Source organism: Lepus europaeus, chromosome 19, assembly GCF_033115175.1.
Source record: "Lepus europaeus isolate LE1 chromosome 19, mLepTim1.pri, whole genome shotgun sequence".
Taxonomy (NCBI): domain Eukaryota; kingdom Metazoa; phylum Chordata; class Mammalia; order Lagomorpha; family Leporidae; genus Lepus; species Lepus europaeus.
The window spans coordinates 12,972,855-12,989,212 of record NC_084845.1 but is presented as its reverse complement, the minus strand read 5'-3'; the positions used below and the strand labels follow the sequence as shown (position 1 = coordinate 12,989,212).

At 63.0% G+C, this 16,358-nt stretch overlaps 1 protein-coding gene across 6 annotated transcripts in view; it reads left to right on the top strand.

The window, feature by feature from the left end:
* The window catches only part of ACTN4 (actinin alpha 4), a 63,792-nt gene that overhangs the window by 40,123 nt on the left and 7,311 nt on the right, over nt 1–16,358 (top strand). For 4 of the 6 annotated variants that reach the window (XM_062177694.1, XM_062177695.1, XM_062177690.1 and 1 more), the window contains 8 exons: nt 2,478–2,564; nt 4,055–4,142; nt 5,797–5,875; nt 7,256–7,337; nt 8,103–8,188; nt 11,695–11,787; nt 12,972–13,202; nt 13,598–13,745. In XM_062177694.1, coding sequence (XP_062033678.1) covers nt 2,478–2,564; nt 4,055–4,142; nt 5,797–5,875; nt 7,256–7,337; nt 8,103–8,188; nt 11,695–11,787; nt 12,972–13,202; nt 13,598–13,745 — 894 coding nt within the window. Of the gene's footprint in view, nt 1–2,477; nt 2,565–4,054; nt 4,143–5,796; nt 5,876–7,255; nt 7,338–8,102; nt 8,189–9,073; nt 9,160–11,694; nt 11,788–12,971; nt 13,203–13,597; nt 13,746–16,358 lie in introns of all 6 variants that reach the window. The other 2 variants (XM_062177693.1, XM_062177692.1) reach the window with 1 other exon arrangement.

Genomic DNA, 16,358 nt, shown 5'->3' with positions numbered 1-16,358 from the left:
AGAAGTGGTTTTGTTGGTGATGCAGCGCTCAGGGAGCCTAGACTCCTACTACGTGTGCAGCAGGGACCACCGTGGCTGCCCTGGGGATGACGTTGGGCCCACAGGCTCCTCCCCACCCACAGAAAAATCCAGGCGGGCTCAGCCCAGATCTGGGAGGACAGTGCCCGCACCCACGAGGGGCAGGCTGCTGCTGTGGGGGTGGGAGGGGAGGCAGTGGGGAATGGCTGTAACTTGAACCAGACCCCAGTCAGCGCCATGCGTCCTCCCCTCTGGCAGACGTGTGATGTGGCCTCTGTGGAGCACTGTGCCCCTGCGCCCCTGCCTGGCCTGGGTGGGCAGGAAGGAGTGTGGCGGAGTGAAGGGGACTGCCAAGCCCGTGTCAGGGCCCCTGGCCACCCAGGACCCTCTGTGAATGCCCAGGCCCTCCCACCAGGGCAGCAGGCTCTGGACAAGCTTTTGGAGACACAGCGAGGCCCGATGGAGCTCCGAAGCGCCCCCCACCCCCACCCCGGCCTGGGCTCACAGCCTTGCTCTTCAGTCAGAGCCGGTTCTTGCCCTGACAGCCATGTTGTCCCAGCTTTGAGAAAAACAAAGAAAACTAATTGCTGCTAATGACAGGGCTCCTAGAGCTTGGCCAAGACTTCAGGCCGGAATGTGTGTGCCCAGTTCCAAGGCCCTGCCCCGGCCCAGGACCTCACCACGGAGGGGTGCCAAGCCTTGCATGCCACGGTTGAGGTGGTTGGGTGTTTGTTTAAAAAAAGTCAAAACCCCCGAATTCCATCAGGCCCTGAGATTTTCTGTCCTTGCACGGATCTTTCCTCTGGGCTCCGCGCCAGCCTTCTGCCGCTCACAGCTGCATTTATTTTGCACAAATGCCGGTCTTGTAAATACAGACGGGGTTAGAGGAGAGACCCATGGCAGTCGTCGGTTTCCATTTGGAGAAAAACTCGGTCCAAAAATGTTCTCTGTTCATGCCCAAACGGATTCGCTCCCAATCTCTGTGGCCATCGAGCGTTGGGATGGAGCCAGAGGGCAGCCTGGCGGAGACGTCCTCGGGCTTCGGAACACCTGAGCACCCTCGCCCTACCTCCCTGCTGCTCCACGTGTTCCAGCCGTGCTGTGGGCCTCCCTCTGGGGTTTAGGAGAGGCTACAGAGCCGCAGGCACAGCTGCCGGTCAGAGAAGCAGCCGATGGATGTATCACAGGAGAAGCCGTCCGTCCTCCGCTCTCAGGAGCCTGCCAGCCCTCTGTGGCCAGCGTGCACCTGTAGCTGGCTGGGCTGGGCCAGCAGTGGAGCCAGAGCCACAGCCTCGCCTCCAGCTTGTGCCCTGGAAGGCCTGCAGATTTCCCCAGGGAAATTACTTGTGTGCCCTGCGCCAGGAATGGGCAGGGAGCTCTGCTCCGTGTCCAGGCCTGGAGCCCTGAACCCTGGGATGGGACAGGGCAGACGCCAGGACCCTCTTCTGCCTCTCAGCCCCAGGCCGGGCATTTCCCTCATCCCAAGAGCCACGAGCTGCCCTCAGCTCTAGGCCTGGCGCTCTGCCTCTACAGCTTCTCCATTGTGGCAAACAGAGCCCCTGTCTGTGCTCTGCCAGTGTCCCTGGGGGAGTGGGGAGATTCCCTTCCTCCAAGCCAAGTCCCCCTGGAGTTTCCTGTTCCCAGGGGTCAGGAGGCCCCCTGCATTGTCCTCTGTGCAGTTAGTCTTGGAACTTGCCCCTTCATCTAGCCCCTCTGCTGGAGTGCCCGCGCCCAGTCTTCTAAGGAGGCTGCTTTGCTGTTTGCCCTGCACCTGGTGGTTAAGCTGTGGGGCAGCAGAGGCATTTAGAGAGCTGAGCCAGGGCAGAGAGAGGTGGGTCACGGAGTTAGGGAAGCCTTTTCTGAGAGGTGGCACTAGCAGGGGCCTGGTGTTCCTGCAGGACACAGTGTCGGATTTAGAGGGCAGCGGAACTGGACCAAGGGACTCGAGTTTCCCATGAGCCTTAAGCAGGGGAGGGACACGAATCTCATGCACTTTTATCAAGTGCTCCCCCGGGCCCGCGCTCAGCCCCGCACTGGCTGTTGTGTGGGGTACAGAGAGGGAGCCACCTCGCACACTGGGGGAGGGGAGGGGGTAGGCCGCAGGGTAGCAGTGGATGGGAAGGAGGTGGACATCCTCCGTGGACGGTGGTGCGTACACGGTCACTGCCTGGGGCTGGCGCGGCACACGGCACGGTGTATGAGGGCCGGGAGGGAGCTGTGCACTGCGGCTCAGGCTCCCGGCTCGGACCTTGGGAGGAGCAGTCCTTTGAGACTGAGCCACCAGATGCAGATGGGCAGGGCCCTCGTGTACGGGAGCCTGAGGCCCAGCTGAGGCGGCTTGGGTACCCGTGTGTCCCCAGGAGTGGGCGAGCCAGCATGTGGGTGGGGCAGGAGGCTGCCTCCGGAGCGAGCCGAGGACTCTGCCCACGCAGTAACCACCTTGTGCCCCCCGCCTGCAGAGATCGTGGACGGCAACGCGAAGATGACCCTGGGCATGATCTGGACCATCATCCTGAGGTTTGCCATCCAGGACATCTCTGTGGAAGGTGAGAGATGCGCGGAGAGCCGCCTCCTCCCCAGCCTGCCCCACGAGCCGGGAGCGTTAGAGACAGCCTCAAGTTCTGCTTCCATGGGGGTAGCAGCTCCCAGGGGCTGGCCCTCTGCGGGATCAGGCTGCGGATGGAGAGCGGTGCCCCGGCCAACCCCGCCCTCACGGCCTTTCCTGCCCCAGGGCTCAGGTGTCCATCCGGGGCACCTGCACTCTCGGTGTCCACCTCACAGACCTCACTGTCCCCTCGGGAAGCGAGTGAGGATGGCTGGCCCATGTTACAGCCCGGTAACATGAGCCAACCAGTGACTAGAGTTGGTCCTGGGACCGATTCTCCTTTCACTCAACACCCCCACCCTTGAACCATTTAGTTATTAATTTACCTAAAAGAGATCTCCCATTCTCTGGTTTACTCCTCAAATGCCTGCAACAATTTGAGCTGGGTCTGGCTAAGCCAGGAACCAGGAATTCCATCCGGGTCTCTCGTGTGGATAGCAGGGACCCCTTGACTTGGGCCATCACCTGCTGCTCCCCAGGGCACACATTGGCAGGAAGCTGGAACTGAGAGCAGGGCCAGGTCTTGAACCGGGGCACTGTGACATGGCATGTGGGCATCCCAAGTGGCATCGTAACCACTGTGCCAAATGCCACCCACACCCCCACCCTTGGACCTTTGCCTCTGTGGACTTTGTTTTTTGTTTTTGACAGGCAGGTTTAGACAGAGAGAGAGAGAGAGAGAGAGAAAGGTCTTCCTTTCCATTGGTTCACCCCCCCAAATGGCCGCTTCCTCCTGGTCTCCCATGCGGGTGCAGGGCCCAAGCACTTGGGCCATCCTCCACTGCCCTCCTGGGCCACAGCAGAGAGCTGAACTGGAAGAGGAGCAACTGGGACAGAATCCGACGCCCCAACTGGAAGTAGAACCCGGGGTGCCGGCGCCACAGGCGGAGGATTAGCCAAGTGAGCCGTGGCACCAGCCGCCTCTGTGGACTTTGAGCACATGGAGGGGTCTCCTGGGTGCCAGGTCATTGTCACGACCAGAACAGATATGTTTCCTGTCCTTGTAGAACTCTCAGCCTAAGGGGACAGCCATGGGGAACAGAGGGCCTCCTGGCCTCTCTGTTCTACTCCCCGAAGCCATGGCCAGTGCTAGGTGACCCTGAGAAGGCCAGGCCCAGTGCTCCTGCCCACGGGTTATTCACGTTGCTCACAAGGGACCAAGGCCAGTGTCAGTGGCTTGTTTGACAGCGTGTTCTGGCGGGTAAAGTCACTGGCTTTGTGGCCAGAGATGTGGCACGGGTTCAGGAGCCAACACAGCCACTTGCTGGGGTGCCCCGGGCAGGCGGTTTCTTCTCGGGCCAGGGGGCTGGCAGAGGGCGTGCATATCCGGTGCTGTCACTGCCGCCGCCGCCACCGCCGCCGCCACATCTGGGTTGGGTTGAGCCCAGCGCGTGTTTGAGCTGGTGCTCACTGTCCGCCTGTGTTCTCCAGAGACTTCTGCCAAGGAGGGGCTCCTTTTGTGGTGCCAGAGAAAGACGGCACCGTACAAGAACGTCAATGTGCAGAACTTCCACATCAGGTGAGCACATGGCCGGAGCGCCTCCGGCCCACCTCACCCCCTAGCGTCCTCCCAGAACCCAAGATGCTGCTTTTTGTCTGTGCTAGTGTCATGGTCTGTGATGCCAGCCCTCAGGGAGTCTCTGCCCCTGGTGCTCTCTGCCTCGCTGTCCTGGACTGACAGCAAGGCTCCGTCAGGCCTCGTAGGGTCTCCGCCCTCCTAATGTGAGGCAACTCCCAGAAGAACCGCAGATCCCCTCCTTCTGATGTCTCATGAGGGGCCGGTGCTTAGAGTCGCTGCTGACGGCTGCGCTGGGGAGGTGTGCACTGTGGCTGCCAGCGCCAGCAAGGCTTAGCCCTGCTGTGGACCTGCCCTCCCTAAGAGGACCTGACCTGCACCACCGCCGCCTTTGAGGCGAGCAGCGTCAGCGCCCACGAGGTCCCGAGTGCAGCAGGAGGTGGCACTGGGTGGCCTGGGGCGGCCCTGCGGTGTCAGGGACAGGGCCTCCGGGGCCCAGTGCTGCCGGGTGGTTAGCAGCTCGTGGTCTCCCCTCGACGGCTCTTCCCCGTGTGTCCCCTTCCTTTTCCCGCCAGCGGCAGGCTGGTTCTCTCTGCACTTGTCACCTGTTTGTTCAGTCAGCCAGTGACTCTCTGGGGAGGGCCTGCCCTGGGGACGCTCCTGCAGTGGGGGGGCCCAGCACTTGGCGGGGTGCAGATAACCCAGTGCAGGCATGGGAAGTGCTGCTCAGGCAAGCAGATAGGACAAGGGGTCAGAAAGCAATTGACCTGAGGCCTTTCTCGGGAGGTGGCACTGAGCTTGGCCCCAGAAGCAGCCAGGCTTTGGGGTGTCCGAGTGGAGGATGGAGCCAGTCACACGTGATCTTGGGGGAGTTTTTCCTCCGAGACCCTCAGGCCAAGCGATGTTCTGGCGTTGAGCCAGCCGTGGCCTGCCCTGCTGGGTCAGACCAGTGAGGTGTGGCGTTCCCACGGCCCAGGCACTGGCCCCCTGCAGTGGGCCAGTGACAGATGTAAAGGACTGGTCACCTGTCTGGCACTGTCAAGTGTTCACTCATTCGATTCCCACAGCAACCCTATGAGGTGGTATTGTTACTGCCCCCCTCCCCAGCCCACCCCCATGCCTGCAGCAGAGAGATCCCATCGCTGGCTCACTCCCCAAACGCCCATACAACCAAGACTGGGCCACCCTGAAGCCAGAGCTGAGAACTCAGGCCAGGTCTCCCATGAGGGCGGCAGGGACCCAGCTACTGGAGCCGTCACCTGCTGCCTCCCAGGTGCCCCTTAGCAGGAAGCTGAGACTGGGAGCGGAGCCAGGGCTTGCACCCAGGTAGTCCAGTGTGGAATGCACATGTCCCGAGCAGTGACTTAAACACTGTACCCAGAGCCTGCCCCTGCCGTCCCCATTAGATAGGCGTAGAAACCGAGATAGCAGATTTTGTGGCTTGCTGAAGATCACTCTGTCAGAAGGTGGCAGAGCAGGATCTGACCCCAGTCTGGCTCCGGGGGTCACTCTCACAGCCACTGTGCCGTGCTGGGTCCCTGTAGCGCCCGGCACACACCAACCCTCAGTAAGCGGGAGTTGCTGCGGGTACCCAGGGCTGGTTAACACTCCCCCAACAGCGAGTGCCCTCCTCACGACCTCTGCGTTGCACCCACAGCTGGAAGGATGGTCTCGCCTTCAATGCCCTGATCCACCGGCACAGACCAGAGCTGATCGAGTATGACAAGCTGAGAAAGGTATGCGTCTCGCACTTTCCTTGGTGGCCCTCGGGCCCCCTGGGTCTGATGCCCTGTCTCTGGGACATCATCCCCAAAGCCGAGACTCAGCAGCCTCCAGAGTTGGATTCTCTGGCCAGGTGCTCAGGCTGGGAGAGCCTCCTGCCAGCTTTGCCCAGGCCCCCAGCTTGGCAGCTGACTCTTAGCCTTATCCCCCTGGGGCCGTCCTGTGCCCCTCTCTGGGCATGACAAGCAGCCAGGGTTATTTGAGGGCTGGCTAGCTGTGCCTTCCAGCGCCCCTTCCGTGACTTGCAGGATTCTGGAAATATCAGTGGGGAGGAGGGTAAGGCATTCCGGACCATTCCTGTAGAGGATGGCCAGCACTTCCCCTGCAGAGGCCTCTTCTTTTACCAAGATTGATTGATTTGAAAGGCAGAGAGCAGCTTCCATTCGCTGGTTCACTCCGATGCCTGCAGCAGCTATCCCGGTCTCCCCCATGGATGGCAGGGGCCCAAGCACCTGGGCCGACCTCTACTTCTCCCGGGCTCATTAGCAGAGAGCTGGAATGGGGAACAGAATAGGTGGAACTTGAACTGGCATTGATACAGGGTGCTGGCGTCACAAGTGGCTGTTGAACCTGCCGCACCACAACGCCAGCCCCCAGGGTCGCCTGCTAATTGCCTGTGTACAAAGTGTGTACGACCCAGGCCCTGGCCTCCAGGGGCTCCCAGCCTCATGGGGTAGGAAGGACAGTGGTGCACAACGCAGACCAGCCACACAAGGCCATGCACATGAACTTGGGCTGCTGGCGTGCGGGGTGGGGCATAGGTCAATAGGCGCTGAGAGGAAGGGTGGTGCCGCTGAGCTGGTGGCCAGGAAAGGCCCGTGGTGGTGGCAGTGGGGATGGGGTGGGGTGGGGTGGGGCGGATGGCATTTAGGAGGGAGGCACCAGCCTGTTCCCACCAGAGAATGTGAATTGGGCTCTGGCTGGCAATCAGTACAGGGAAGTGAGGAGGGTCAGGGTGCAGGGCCTTCAGTCCTGGAGCAGCGGGGAGTCCCTGAGGGCACTGGGACAGCGAGAAGGGGACACTGGAGGGGGCTGTCTGGACCATACCTTCCAGGTTTCAGGGCAGGGCCGGGTCTGAGGTCTGTAGGTGGTTGGGAATCGGAGACGAGTGCACCTGGGTACCTGCGCCAGGAACAGCCTGTGTTTGCCCACACAGGTTTTAGCAGGTGTTCCTTTGGGTAGGAATTGAGTTCATCCAGGGTGCGCACTGTCTTCCCGCTGAGAGTGGGCTGCGCGTGGGCTGAGAAAGCCTCCCAGGTGCCCCCGGGCCTTTCTGCTCCTGTGACCTGACCCTGACAGACTCCTTCCTCCGTCTCCCACCTGCGCTGCACCAGGACGACCCTGTCACCAACCTGAATAATGCCTTTGAAGTGGCCGAGAAATACCTCGACATCCCCAAGATGCTGGATGCGGAAGGTAAGTATGGCCGTTCGTCCAGTCACGTGGCCTGGGGGCCTGGCCTGCCTGGATCTGGCTCTGGGAGGGGGACTGTTGGCTCGTGAGGGCTTTGGGGCATCCTCAGGGAGTTGGAAGGGCTGAGTGAGTCTGGGTGAACCAGGACAGACAGTTGTGTCGCCCTGGGAGCCAGAGCTGGGCAGCCTGAGCCAGCCACGTGTCTTCAGGGGTGGAGACGAGGGGAGGGCAGGGCGTGAAGGATCGTCTCTCCGGGGGGGGGGGGGGCGCATGTCAGGCCAGGCCTCAAGGGAGGGGCGAGGTGGCCACAGAGGGCTGGCTCCGGCTTCCTGCACACCACGCAGGCATCCACCCTCCCTGCCTGCAGCAGGCGTGGAGCCTGGAGCCCGCCAAACGGGAATATTTTGTTTTTTCCTTTTCCGGCTTTGCTCCGTTTCCCAGCCATCCACCACCCCCAGCCAGGACCATGGCTCTGGCCTCTTTGGCGGCCCTTGGACTTGACTGTCCTGCAGCCCCTTGAGGCCACTCTCAGAGAGAGGAAGTGGCCTCCTTTCAATCTGGTTCCCACAGCCTTGGCCTTTCCAGAGAGACCATAGGGGAAGGAGGGGCTAAGGGCGTGGTCGAGCCCACCCGTGTCCCTAGGTGTCCCTGAGTCGGCCCCGAGGGTCCTGCCGTGGGCATGGCCGGGGCTCAGTCAGCCTGTGGATCCCGCCATGCGCAGCCCCTCGCCCCTGCTCGGGCAGTTTAACCCTTGTTGTTCACTTGCAGACATCGTGAACACGGCCCGGCCCGACGAGAAGGCCATAATGACCTATGTGTCCAGCTTCTACCATGCCTTTTCGGGAGCGCAGAAGGTACCGGGCAGGGCCAGGCAGGCCCTCCTCGCCGCCACTGCCCAAGCCGCTGCCGTCTCTCGCCGCCCATGCTCACCTCATTTCTCTTGCAGCCAGCAGTGGCCTCTCTCTGACTGGAAGCCACCCCCCGCCCAGCACTCCCTGTCCTCGCAGCTTTTCTGGTGTGCCAGTGTCTGCCGAGCACCTGGTCCGTGCCAGGCTCTGTGCCAGGCACCGGGATGCATAGTGACTGAGTCAGGCCAGGCCTCTGCTCTCAGGGAGGTGTCGTCCAAGGGGGAGAAACAGGACAGGCGAGTCTGGACAGTGCTATTGGGTGGTGAGACAGCGGCAGCAGGGGGCAGCCGCGACAGGGGTGATGGGAGCGAGCACCTGGCGTGGTGAGCAGGCACTGCCCGGTGAAACCTGCGGCAGAGGTGGTCCGCGCAGAGGGTGAAGCAGGTGCAAAGGCCCCAAGGCAGGCACAAGCCTGGCTGCCTGGAGGGAGGCCTGGAGAGGGCTGAGGGGGAGCAGAGGCGAGGAGCCAGCGGCTGGGGCAGGCCATGCCTGCAGGACTCCTGTCGTCTGGGGTAAGGCGTCTGTGTTCTGAAGGCCTCGGAACAGAACTCGGACGTGACGACGGGTGACGAGGCCTGCTTAGGTTCTCAGCTCAGTCAGCGTTTGCGTCCTCCAGGCGCGTCGTGGCTTCCTGGGTAAGGGCCGCGGTGAGTCTGTCTCGCCCGTCGGCCTGGTAGAAGGGGCTCCCCACCCATACAGGCCTGGGCTGGGGCCTGGCTTCCAGTCGAGAGCAAGCACCGTTCCTCCTGCATGAGCCTTGGCCACCCGGCCGCTGCCTGCGCCTTTCACTCTATCCTGCCTCTCTCTCTCTCTCCCTCTCTCTCTGCGCAGATATTGTGGGCACTCTGAGGCCAGATGAGAAGGCCATCATGACTTACGTGTCCTGCTTCTACCACGCTTTCTCGGGGGCTCAGAAGGTGAGCTGGGCAGGGGCGCTCATTGCTACCTCATGTCCTCACCATCTCTCCATCTGTGGTGGGAGCCCTGGCCAGGCTGGGGCCATCCGTGCTGAGTGCTGGCTTGGAAAGACCTCCTCGCACAGCTTTCCCGTGGCCGGAGGGGCCCGGCGCCTCCCGTGGTTTGGCCAGTGTGGGATGTTCTCTTTGAGTGCAGCCCACCCACCGTGTGAGGGGCACAGATGAGGAAGTGGAAGGTCAGGATTTCAGTGGGTGGCAGAGCAGGGACTGGACCCCTTGGCTGTCCCACTGTGCTCTTTTATGGCCCGCAGGAGAGCCGCCTGCCTGCCGTGCCCTCTGTTCAGGGAGTGCAGGTCCTCCCACTCTTCCTTGCAGCTCTGTGTCGTCCCAGACTCCCAGGAAGGGCTCTGCCCAAGTGGTTTGGCCTCCTCTGGGGTTGCACCTGCTGACCTGGCTCTGCCAGCCCTATCTCCTCCAGATCCTCCAGAAGCTGAGCTGATGCAGGCCGAGCAGTCATGGGCACTCATTTCCCGTGGCTCTCCTGAGCCTGGCCCCCCTCACGCTGCCCCTGCAGCTCTTGGGAGAGGCCATGGGCTGCCACGTGGAGGCCGCAGCATATCTGTTGCCTCCTGAGGCATGTTCCTGTCAACTTGATCTTGGTATTGATTGGCCAGCGGGCAAAGAGAACGGGGAATCCTTCTCACCCACTGAGCGCCCCCTGCATGGTAGGCGCTGTCTGAGGACTTCCCATGCACAGGCGCTCAGAGCCCCTGCACACCCCGGGGCGGGGCAGGTGTGGTGGCCCTGTTGGAGAGGGGAAGTCGGAGTGCAGAGAGCGAGAGCTGCTCCAACGTCACAGGATGGACCACATGCTGCCTTCTGCCAGCTGCCTTAGAGTGAGCCCAGGTCCAGCGGGGGCGTGTCCTGTGGGTCTGTGCCCACCCTGCCGCCCCTTGGGACGGTTCTGGGAAGAAAAGAGTTCCCGTGGGCAGAGGGCTTGGAACGAGGCCTGGCACAGTGAGTGCCCGTCAGTGGTTGGGGAGCTCTTGGGGCCAGTGCGGTTGCCCTGCCCAGCCCCCTGGCCAGGTGGTCAGTACCGGAGTTGCCTCTCCTCTTAGAGGCAGGAGTGGAGCTCGTGGCGGAGAGTTCCACTGGGGGCACTTGCAGCACACGTGCCGTGGACTCACCTGGGGGCCCCACACCGGCCTCCTGCCCCTGCTCGACCCTCACGCCTCTTCCGCCTGTGGTGCTCCTGTGCTTGGGCCTGCTCAGAGGCAGAGGGAGACCCTGAGGGGCCTGGGGAGAGGGGTCAGCAGGAAAGCCCAGGTGGGAGCAGCTGGAGGCTCAGCAGACCCCGCCCCTCTCCCTTCCTGTCCCTGGTCTCTCCTTGGAGGGAGGAAGTAACGGCCGGGCAGTCAGGAGCCTGCCTGCCTGCCTGCCCAGGAGAGCGCTGGGCCCTCTGTGTCCCCTCTGACTCCAGCCGTCTCCCCGAGACCCCAGCAGGCTCTTCGGAGAGCACTGCCCGCACAGTGGTGTTTCCTGCACCCCGGGTGAGCCCCGCCCAGTGCCGAGTACCCCTGCTGCCTCCTGGTAGTTCACTCGTAGTCACTTTATTCACGTACTCATTACGAGCACCTAAAACGCACCAGGCCCAGAACAGCGGCCCCTGTAGCAGCTGAGCGGGTTCGAGCCTGGGGCATCTCTTGTCTCAGCTAAGCTGGCGGTCAGGGACCAGCCCCCATGCCTGCCCCTCCTCGCACGTTTGGGGCTGGTGCTCTTTGGCTGAGGCCTTGGGACCCTCCTGCCTGTGCAGTGTTGCCCGGGGCCTGCAGGGTGTGTGGGCGACCACAGCTGCCCGTGCCCCTCCCCAGCTGTCCCCGCTACGGTCTGGAGGGGAGAGGCCGGCTCGGAGCCGCCTCCCGAGCTCTCTGTTTTCCTTCCCCGTCACTCTGTAGACCCTCCTCACTATTTCTGTTCCTGTTCTGTTGCTGTTTCAACTCCTCCTCTTGGACCCTTTCTGTGCTCCTGAGAGGTACCTGCTGTCTGCTCGCCCCGTGTGGCCCCTCCTCTCCCCGCCGCCTTACCCTGCGCCCCAGCAGGCTCCCACAGTTCTAGGTCAGAAGCTGGTTCCCTGGCTCCCCTCTGCTCGCCTGTGAGGGGAGGAGGAGGAAGGGGGCCAGGCGTGCCCAGCCTGTGCACCGACCCCCGGGTTCCTCCAGGGCAGCTGTGCAGCTCCCTTCCCTGGCAGAGGGCTTCCTTCCGGTTGATCCCGCCCAGCCGCACCCAGTCCTCCCCTCTGTGGGCTCCGGAGGGTGTGCTCTCCCAGCAGGAGGCCCCCAGACCTCGCAGCACGCCCAGGGGCCCTGCTGTCTGGACACAGCACCCAGGGCCCACCTTGCTGCAGCTGCTCTTCCTCTCCTGCCCTCCTCAGGGACTGTGTGGGCCACAGCAGAGCCGCTTTCCAGGGACGGGCCTGTCAGGAGGGGGGGTCACAGCCCCCACCGGCCCTCACCGTGTGTGCTTCCCCCACCCCAGGCTGAGACTGCCGCCAACCGGATCTGCAAGGTGCTGGCTGTCAACCAGGAGAACGAGCACCTGATGGAAGATTATGAGCGGCTGGCCAGCGACGTGAGTGCCCCACTCGTGCCCCACGCCTCTCCACCGCTGGTTAGCCCTGGCCAGGCAGCTGGGGCAGTGGGACCATCTAGAAGGGGCCGTAGCATCGTGCACCATGGAGTTGGACCAAGCCAGTGTGACCTTTCAGGTTGGCCTCACAAGGCCGAGGTCGGACTGGTGGGCACCATACCAGCCGGCTCCCAGCGTTCCTACCACGAGGCTCAAGGAAGTCCTGACACCTCACTGCTATAGAGCCGCCCGGGAGCTGCTGTAACAACCCCGCTCCCATGCCCTGCCCTGGAGCGACCGCTTCCGAGAGGTGCAGAGGCCAGGGGCGGTACTGCAGTCTGTGCTGGTGGGCCCTGGGCCAGTGCTTGCTTCTGGGCCTCCAGAACAGCCCAGGAGCAGGGACCTCAGAGTACCCCTGCCAGAAAGGGCCAGGCACGCCCAGGGGCCGGGCGGTGTGGTGGTTAGCACCTCCCCGGAGTCCCCTCATTTTTAAAATGTCCATGTGTTAGAAATCCAAACAGTTCAGGCTCTTGAAGCGCAGCGGTTTGATGGCCGTTCCGGAACCACTGGTTCCCAGACTTTGGAGATTTCCCAGTCCAGGAAAATTGGAAAAGCCTTTGGGGAGCCAACCGAGGGTGGCCAACTTCTTATCTTGCCCAAGTAAAGACATTTTTAAAAGACAGTCCAGGTCTGTTTCCACCATTGTCTCTGACACCAATCAGGGTGTGCACACACATCGTTCCCCTCGTCCTCACTCTCCCTTTGCCAGGGTGGGCGCTGGAGTGTTCAGTTTGCTTGTACCCTCCTCTCCCCACCAATCTGAGTCACTCCTTGTTCAGTTTCACTTGCCACCTTTTTTATATCCCAGGCCCTGTGCCCGTGCTGGCTACCGGACAGTGGGCCAGGCGTGCCGGTCGGCACCTGCAGTACGGGAACTGGGCAGAGCCAGGCTCTCAGTGTGGAGGTAGTGGAGGACCTTCCAGGACAGCCACCACTTAGGTCTGCGGAGGAGGAAGGCTGAGAGTCGAGGGCAGCACAGGGGCCCCGGGGGGCACGTGTTCCCAGAAATCCGGACGACAGGACTCATGGGGAAGTGGGGCTGGCAAGCAGGAGCAGCCCCAAGGAGCAATCTCGTGGGCTCCGAGGACCCCTGCCAAGGCCACCCGCTGCTTCCTGTGCGTCCACAGCTCCTGGAGTGGATCCGGCGCACCATCCCCTGGCTGGAGGATCGCGTGCCCCAGAAGACGATGCAGGAGATGCAGCAGAAGCTGGAGGACTTCCGGGACTACCGGCGCGTGCACAAGCCGCCCAAGGTGCAGGAGAAGTGCCAGCTGGAGATCAACTTCAACACGCTGCAGACCAAGCTGCGCCTCAGCAACCGGCCCGCCTTCATGCCCTCCGAGGGCAGGATGGTGTCGGTGAGTGGCCGGGCCGGGGGCCGGGGCCCTCAGCGAGTCGCTGGGAGGGGCAGAGAACACTCGCAGCTCCTGCAGAGTGGCCGCAGGGGCGGGTGAAGGGTGTAGGCTGTGTGACTCTTCCCCCGCCCGTTATGCCCCCTGCCTTACTCCCGCCGTACCATGGTTTGAATTTGAACCGCCTGTCTGCAGATCACCAAGTGCTTAGAGCAGGACAGCACCCGGACGCTTACCTTCCGGCTTCCATTGTGCAATCCATGGTATTCATTCATTAACACAGAACCGATTGTACCTGCCGTGCGCCGGGCCCTGTCTGGGCGCACACAGAGCAGGACACAGAGCGGACCCCAGCCCGTTTCCCTGGCTGCGTACACATTCGTCCGCTGGTGTCCCCACAGGACATCAACAACGGCTGGCAGCACCTGGAGCAGGCCGAGAAGGGCTACGAGGAGTGGCTGCTGAACGAGATCCGCAGGCTGGAGCGGCTCGACCACCTGGCGGAGAAGTTCCGGCAGAAGGCCTCCATCCACGAGGCCTGGACCGACGGTAGGGCACTGTCCCTGGCCCAGGCACGCATGAGCACGCACAGAGCCCCTCCCGTGTCCCATCTGTCCCCTGCTCGGGGCTTGCCACAGGCAGCAAGGAGCAGTCAGGGGCCAGGTCTGCTCTGACCTGGGGATGTTACTCCCAGGTGAGCCCCTTGCTGGGTCCTCCAGGAACACAGTTGAGCCCCATTCAGTCTTAGGGGGTGACCCTGTGCCTGTCCTCTGGGCCTTGGCTTTCCTGAGAACGGTCCCATCCCAGTGCAGGGTGGGTCCCCTCGCTGTCCCCGTGTCCAGCCGGCCTCCCCTCTCCTGCACCCCGCAGAGCCGGTGGATCTGTGGTCACCTGCATACTCCTGAGCAATAAGGCCAGGGAGCCGCCTCCTGCCGCTGCTGCCCGACCTGCAGGCCGAGCTCCCTGACTGCACGTGGCCCACCCTGGCCGCCCTGAGCCTCCTTCCCAGGGGCCTGGCCCCCTGCAGGGCAGCCTCTCCAGACAGGGCCAGGACGTAGAATTCCATCGCTCCCCTGGCCCTTCACTGGGAGCCACACCATGACTGAGTCTAGAAACCCAGGGCCCAGAAGCCTTCGAAAAACCACCAGCGCCTGGGAAAGTAGGAGAGCGTCCCTGGGGCAGCCTCTGGCCAGCCCTCCTGCCGCCTCCTCTCCCCTCACGTTGCTCTGAGCCCCTGGGGCCCGCTCCGGCCCCCAACCCCGCGAGGATGCGAGCATGGGACTGCTGGAGCCAGGGATCCCAGGCTGCCTTGCCCTGTACCTCCCACGTTAGCCCAGCTCAGCTGTTCCCAGCGGCAGCTGCCAGACCTAAGTGATACCCTAAGGCCTGTGTGCCAGGGAAGGAACAACGCAGAGGACGCGAACGGGTGCAGACACCTGCTCAGGCCCCTGGGGTGGCACCCATGCGAGGAGGATGTGTAGGCCCAATGCCGTTCTGTAGGGGGGAAGGGAGCTGGCATTTAATTCACGTGCTCATTTATTCACCCATTCATTCAATAAACATCTCTCGGGCCTGTGCAGCTTCCCATGGAGGCAAAGCCCCTGCCCGACAGCTCTTAGGCCAGTGGAGGGCCCTTGGGCACGTAAGTAGGTGTGGCCACACCTGTGACTCTTGCTGTCATCTGTGGGCTGCGTCTCTGGCCGTCATCCTTTGGATTTCCCTGTAGGGCCTCTGGCCTATGCAGGCTCTTCAGTTGTCACTTAGGGCTTCATGAGGCGTGGGTGTCGTGGCCAGCCGAGCCCTCCCTCGCTGGGAGTGACCAGGGCTGGTCTTGCCCTGAAAGCGTTTAGAAGTCAGCTCGCTCTCCAGCCGGGGCCTGACTGGGGCCTCACACGCCCCTGCCCCGCCCCTGCCCCACCTGGTGCCCACCTCCCCGACAGGTGCTTTGGCATCGGGCCCTGCCCCTCACATGAGCCCCGAGTCCCTAGGCTGGCCTGCCCACCCTCGTTCCCAGTGTGCATAGCCTCTGTCCTCGGAGCCGCACTCACACAAGACGAGAGGATGGGCTGGCAGCCTGGCCCCCTGCACTCCTGGGGTCCACACAGGGCAGCCCCGGGAGCGGGTGGGGGCCACCATGACTGTGCTCCCCTTACGGCCTGCAGGGGCTTATGGGTGCTTCTTGGAGGGCGTGGATTGTCTAGGGGTACAACCGAGTCCCTCCTGCCTTTCCTGGCTCCCCCCAGGCCTGAATCCCGGCTTGCAGCCCGCCCACCCCCCGGTTCCTCTCGGTGCAGCTCTGCTGGAAGTCTGCTGAGGCAGAGACGGGACTGACCTGCTATTTCTGGTCCCCACCCTTGGGAGAGCGCGATCTGGAGAAGGGAATTGCACGCTTGCTTTGTGGTCAAGCTTCCTGCCTCGGGGCTGGGGCTGCAGGGCCAGCAAGTCTCCCAGGCTGCCCACCCTTGCCTGCCAGCGCCAGGCCTTGTCCAGGGAGGGCTGTAGTCCCTGGAAGAGGAGACTGGGAGGGGCTGAGGATTGCCCTGGCTCTGTGCCCTCCCCCCGCCGCACTGAGACCTCAGAACCGCCCACTCTACGGTGAAGGCAGCGGCCCGGGGGCGCCTGCTCACCATGCCGAGCGGGCAGCTGGCTGCCGACCTCCCGGGGCAGAGCTCAGGGGTCCCAAGCTACCACGCCAGGCAGCCCCGGGTGGCTTCCTTCAGCGGGGCCCCTTCGGGAGCTGTGCTTCCCCGGTGCTCCGGGGCCCCTCCCCTGCCTGTGGGACCGGCGCTTCTGTGGTTAGCCAGTTCCAGGGCTGATGGCAGAGCCTGGCAACCAGCTTTGCCCTGCTCCCAGAGACAGCCCAAGACACTGTGGGGGGGGCGAAGGTGTGAGAGGACCACCGCCTGGGGGGCTGGTCCCCAAGAGCGGGAGTTCGGGCCCAGGGCTGCAGACCTAGCTGTCCATCCAGGTTACCGCCCTCCAGAACTGGGTGTCCGACTTGCCGGCCAGGGGCTGCTGCCCTGTTCTTAGTGTCTCCTCTCGATACAGGAGGTTAGAGCCCACGGGGTGAGTTGGGATAGCCGTCTCACCCCACCAACCCTAGAGTGTCTCCCAGGTCCACAGCTGAGCTTAGATTCCTGGAAGGCAAGGAAGAACATTCTA